Source organism: Lactuca sativa, chromosome 1 (assembly GCF_002870075.4).
Source record: "Lactuca sativa cultivar Salinas chromosome 1, Lsat_Salinas_v11, whole genome shotgun sequence".
NCBI lineage: Eukaryota > Viridiplantae > Streptophyta > Magnoliopsida > Asterales > Asteraceae > Lactuca > Lactuca sativa.
This window is the reverse complement of record NC_056623.2, coordinates 20124134-20130409: the sequence shown is the minus strand read 5'-3', so window position 1 is coordinate 20130409 and position 6276 is coordinate 20124134. Positions and strand designations below refer to the sequence as shown.

Here is a 6276-nt window from a genome sequence, read left to right as displayed (position 1 = left end):
TTCGTATGAACGACTCATTTTATAACATACTTTTTGTCGATACCATGATCATAACCATAACAATTAACATTTACCATTATTACAAACATCATATGACAATTTGTATGAACGTATTCATTTGTGGATTTCAAAGTTATGATCTTGAAGTTCCACTCAAAATGATGTAGACAATGAATCCTGTGATGATTTCCAGTATAGATTCTCAAACCATAAAGAGTCTCCTTCAACAGCATATCCATCTTGATTACGATGCCATGCAAAATATGCATGAGTCTTGTTCTTGATATCAAATATCCCATGCCCATAACTTGGTTCCCTATATGCTGAATACCTTGGTTGTGGATCAACCATTCTGCACAAAAAAAATTATCAAATCAACAGGCTGTACTGTATTGTTTGACATGCATTAGACTAGGATTTAGACTGCAAGTTTTTGTCCCATCTAAAAAGGTGAAACAAAAGTGGGACATGGACTCATTCTTGATCTCTCCCTAGTATAAAAGACGTAAACGCCCTCCTTATCATCTAAACTATCCCTAAAAAACTTGTTTAGTCCACTCAAGTCCCCATATAACATTAACAAGGGCACACATATTTTAAGCAACGTACTCATAGAGTAATCCTTCTTGGTTTCCTCCATCCCCAATGGTTATGTAAACAGGGGCTAATCCGTCATTTCTAGGAGTGCACAATCCGTTTTCAATGTTGTAAGCAATATTCGATACGCGTCCCTGAAACATATCAACAAGGTAATGAATTTTTTCTGGATTTATGGTAAATGTGAGAAAGAATTTAACAAGTGCTTACAGTTCGTTCGTATGCATGAACGTGTCCCGAAAAGACAACATCAACTTTGTACTGAACAAAATATTGTTCATACATCACTCTCATTGTTTCACCTTCCATGTAATGATGCACATAGCTGCTATATAATGGACAATGCATAACAACAATAAGCCATGGTGTCTCACTTCTGTTCACTTTTGGTAGCTCACTCATGAGCCACTTATACTGTGGTGTGTACATTCCTACAAAACAACAATACATGTTACAATAACAAATACGTAAATACCCTCCTTATTCATGTGACATTCGTACCATAAGCTGAATAAGAAGACATGACAATTATGTATGCTGAAGCCCTCTTGATTGAGTACCAAAGAGGAGATGTGCTCCCGGATGATTTATATGGTACATAATAGCGGTGTGTATAAGGCTTGAATGGTTCTGTCTCACCCTGCAAAATCAAAATGAAGACATATGATAAATGTGTTTTTTCCTTTTTACTTAATATAGAAAGAAATACGACTTAACATAGAAATGGTTATATGTATAAGAATCAAATGGATCAAACTTTTTACATATTCAGGAAGAAAATCGATTTCATGATTCCCAGCACTCCAAATCCATGGTTGGTAAGCAACACTTCTTTCAACAAACCTTGCCCATGAATCCCACCTGTTATTATCATGCAACGGGTATGCATCCGCATATGAAAGGTCTCCAACAAACAACACGGCTTTCCCTTTCGCCGGGTTTGACTCATAATGAGTCAAAGTCCGATTCGAGTCAAATGTTTGACCAAGATCACCTATTGAAAGACAACGGAAACAAATAAGTCCCATCTCGGTCAAACTGGTCAATGAGTCAGCATTATTTCAATTCATGTTATACCAATAAGACCGAAAGTATAAGGCACATCGGGCCCCACTTCAGGTGGCGTAATGAACCAAAATTGTCGTTTGGCGTTTCCAATTCCGACTTCGTAAAAGTACTTGGTGTCATACTGCAAATTTAATATAATAAGGTTAATACGACTACTTTGTTAATCATTGTAAATTATGATAACATGTTTTGTTTCTGCAAAAAGGTTATTCTTCCAGCAACCCCTGAGTGGGCCCATACTGATCACACAGTGGCCTGCTAGGTGGCAGACATAAGAGCATAGAAGCATTGACTTTGCTTACTTCAAGGTTCTTGATGGTGCAGTGATGGATGTACGGTGAGCTGTAGTTGTAGTACTTGTAGGTGACAACGGTTCCTACTGCGTGTTTTTTGAGCTCACTATTTTCAGCCCAGTAAATGACTTCACTTGAACCAGGTTCATCTGGTGTAACCCAAGAAATAATCACTCCTTTACCTTCGTGATCCCCTTGTGTTATGTGAACCTTCATTCAAAATTAGGTACAAGGTTTAAATGCAAAAAATAGCAATGCAGTTTTAACATTTTGAACAACATACTAATTATAGCATCCTACTTTCTTTTCGTTCTACTACAGTACTACACTTCTTATTTTGAAAAATCTACCAATTATAGAATTGTATTTTTAACATTTTCTTATCAAGAAAATATACTTTCAAAAATCTACAGAATTGTAGCTGTGAAAATAGTTTTTTTTATGTAGCGTTGCTATAAGTAGGTAGATTTTTTGAAATGAAATTGGAATTGTTATAATGAACAATCTTATACATTATAAAGGAAAGAATTCATAATTACGTTGGACTTAAATGAATAAACACACTTGAAAATTGGTGAATTAAATCAAGAATCACTATACCAATTCTATGAATTGGAAAGAGAATCTCATAGCTTGCTTAACGAATCTAGCCAAATTGTATGATCTGAATCACGAATCTTATATTCAAAGTTGCAAAACTAAAATTGGAATCTTTTTTGCATTTGAAAGTTGTGTAGAACATCAAAACCACAGGTGAGATTAACATTAATTTGTGATAAGTAAAATTTCTCAACTGAAATTTTCAATGATTTTCATCAAAAATACCCACTTCAAATCCAAGCAAATGTATGATAAGATCATCAGAACTCAAATTTAGGGTACCAAAACCTACTGATGTGATATATGAATGCACAGATAGAGTATTAGAAACCTGTTGAGGAGAATTATAACCAGGAGGAACTGCAAAAACATCGCTGTTTAACGGCATATCAGCACTAATGCTGTTGCTTCTGGCATAGCTACTGCTGATCCCTCCATTGCATGATCTTAGAGCTCCTAAAATCAAACACGCTAGTAGATAAACGGAGCCAACGCCGACCCGGTTCGTACCCATGGATCTTAGCTTCACCCAATAAACCTCGAATCCAGATAGCAGAAATTAAACAAACCCCTTTGTTTCTTGTTCTTATATACGGAATGGGTGCGAGTGCTGACTTTAGTATGCGTGTGTGGATAAACTCGTTTGTGTTGATTTAATTTAGAAGCAAAATTATTGATTGATTATCTTGATGAAGTGGAGGACACGTGCATCTTCTAGTCAAATTACCCAAGTCAGGAATATTCCCTTGCTATGGAGCATATGCATCAGTAGAAGTCGTGAAGTATCTAAACAGATAAAAATATAATCCAGATTTGATCCTTAAAATCAGGTATTATTTATATGTTTCTGATTTATCTCTTTATCAATTATTGAATTGATTGGTTAAAAACGAAAACATTCAGATATATATAGGTTAAGAGTCACGACTAAATTCCAACATTACGATCCCTAGAATTTTTGTGTTCAAAATTCAACACGAAATTTATACGATTTAGCAATTTTTTTTTCGTGTTTTTCGTGTTTGTCATGTTATGTATAATTAAATATTAATTAAACAAATTAATTGTTAGATTAGTTGGTGTGGGCAACGCCCACCGACGTTTTTAGAAGAAAAAAGAAGAAAACGGGCAATATGGGATGTTGTGGTGGTAAGAGGAAGCAACGGGCAGGTTTATAACACGCAAAAACGGTGAAGGAGGCGGTGTTTGTGTCGTCATAACGAGAAAAAACTCCCCCATGGGCATTGCCCACACCTAACAGCCTTATATTATGTTATATTTGTCGTGTTTGTTGTTTTTTAATTTGTTAGTTTTCGTGTTAGTTAAAAAAACACGACATCATGTCGTGTCCTGTTCTTATCACATAAAATATTGTCTTGTCGTGTTGTGTCAGACATAAACACGACACAATTATCCAATTTTTCACCCCTAGTTTTATACATTTTTTTAAGTTTTTTCCGTTTTAACAAATTAATTCTTTTTTTTTTTACAAAAAGAAAATAAAGAAAAAAAAAACATTTTTTCCATATTGGTTTTCATGTAAGTTAGAAAAAATGTACATTTTTGTTTGTTTTTTAATATACTTCACAAACTTGAAGTTCAATCTTAAATATAATTAAACGTAACCATACCATAGGCTTAGTAGAGAAATTCTACTTATCACAAGGAGAAGATGGAGTATATGTCTAGAGTTTGTACCAACTATAGGGAGTTTCATGTATGCAATGGTGTGTAAAAAGTCGGACGCAACACACACTCAGTTGATATGATGCCATATTACATAGAGGATCTACAAGAGGTGATTATGCATTCTAATACTTGAAAGGCGGTTAAGATTTTGGCCTCATATATGTTAATGACACGGAGTGTATCTTAGTCGACTATTTAGATTCCTATTATGCCACTGATTTAGACGTAAAGTAGGTGTTGACCCGATATCTATTCATCCCCAGTCATGTCATCGTTACTTGGAAGGAGACAACTAGACTAATCGGTGGGAAAATTAGCTGATTAGGGATGTCAACAGGAACAAATAGGGAACAAAATAAATCTCCCCATCCTTGCTCCCAAATTCCCATGTTCCCCCACCCTTAACATAGATCTCGAATTTCACTGTTTCCCCGACCTTGCCTTCAAATTTCAAGATCGCTCCTATTCCTACCTCGTTTCCTTCAAATCCCCCGTTAACCCTATTTGGCACAGAATCTACTGATTACTCCATTCAACATTCTTTATCATATTTTTCCCTCGATTATTTCTTTTAACCTTATATATTATACTAATTACTTAAATACAAAACATATATTATTAAATGGTTACTTTAAAATTAATATTTTTTTCTCTTCAAAATTAAATATAAGGTAATTATTTTTCGGGTCGTGGGCTATTTGTGGATGGGGCTCCTGACCCCACTCTCGAAAACTAAACGAGGGTAAAACCCAATGTTTTAAAAACCGGTTTTTTAATTGAATCGATCGGGGGACGTTTTCCGGTTCAACCGGTTTAACCGGTTCAACCGGATGGTCAAACCGGTTCTATATTTTTATATGTTTTTAATTATCCTGCATACATTGATTACAAAACTTGTCATCTTTTTAGTATTACAAATGTAAATAGAATGCAACATATAAAAACAATCATTATAGAAGTCAAAATCAAACAAAAAAGCCCAAAACAAACACAAAAATCCAAAAATGTCCGGTTCAACCCGGTCCATTCCAGTTCAATTTAGCCGGTTGAACCGGTTTTTTACCAAAACCGGCCGGTTCAATCCGGTCAGGAAATCATTATTAAACCGGTCCAAATTGAACCGTCTTGACCTCCGGTTTCCGGTTCGACCGGTTCAACCGGCCGGTTCGAACTGGTTTTTAAAACACTGGTAAAACCTCAGCCATATTCATTCCAAACCCCGAAAACAGTGGAAATTGACCCCATAATGAAACGGCCTATCCTGGAATAAAATAGGAAATCTGTCACCTAAAGATTATAAGGATCCATTGAAGTTTGGAGATGAAATAAAAAATGTCAATTTTTTTCAATAACTTTTTTTTGAACTGCAAAAATTATATAAAGATGGACCAAGAACACAAAGAGTCCATTAATGATTAAGCAAACACACAAAACAACTAGAAAAACACCAGGACCAACACCAGATTAAGACCTGAATTAATAGTATCAAGACTTCATGTCTTCTCATAGCACCAGCAAGGGCAAAATCGTCAAACCTCAAAGGAGAAAAACAACCAGATGATTTTCCAACTCGATCACCAATTTCACTCAACAGCAACACTGAACAGGTGTACATCCACCAGGGCATGCAAATCCGTCAAAAACCAGAACCAAATTGTGAGACTGGCATGTATATACAATCCCCCCACCCCACCCCAAATTGATTTAATTTACCGAAAAACTGCAACATGCAAGCCATTACTGGATTACTAGCTACACCAAGTTTTCCAGTCCATTTTTCCCTTATTACCCCTGTATTTAATTAATTGTATCAACAGCTTTTACTCATTGCTTTGACATTTGTACGTGCACTGGTGGTGGTGGTGGTAGGTCTTTGGAGGAGCTGGAATGGCAGAAGTTGTAGCCAAGGCTCCATAATAAATGTTCACACCAACCTTGAGCCGCTGAGCGTTGTGATTGCATGCAGATTTATCTAGCAAGTCAAGTATAGTAGTAAACCATACATTACCTAACCCCAACAAACCTCATT

At 35.8% G+C, this 6276-nt stretch overlaps 1 protein-coding gene across 1 annotated transcript; it reads right to left on the bottom strand.

Annotated features, from left to right (window-relative positions):
- LOC111915753 (purple acid phosphatase 2) lies at positions 1 to 3207 on the bottom strand. Its single transcript, XM_023911405.2, has 8 exons — positions 2890 to 3207; positions 1968 to 2168; positions 1675 to 1786; positions 1362 to 1591; positions 1099 to 1237; positions 808 to 1028; positions 610 to 731; positions 1 to 352 (listed from the first exon to the last, which is right to left on the bottom strand). The coding sequence occupies exons 1-8, from the start codon at positions 3070 to 3072 to the stop codon at positions 154 to 156; spliced, it is 1407 nt and encodes a 468-aa protein (XP_023767173.1). The 5' UTR covers positions 3073 to 3207; the 3' UTR covers positions 1 to 153.
- Positions 3208 to 6276: the final 3069 nt, after the last annotated feature.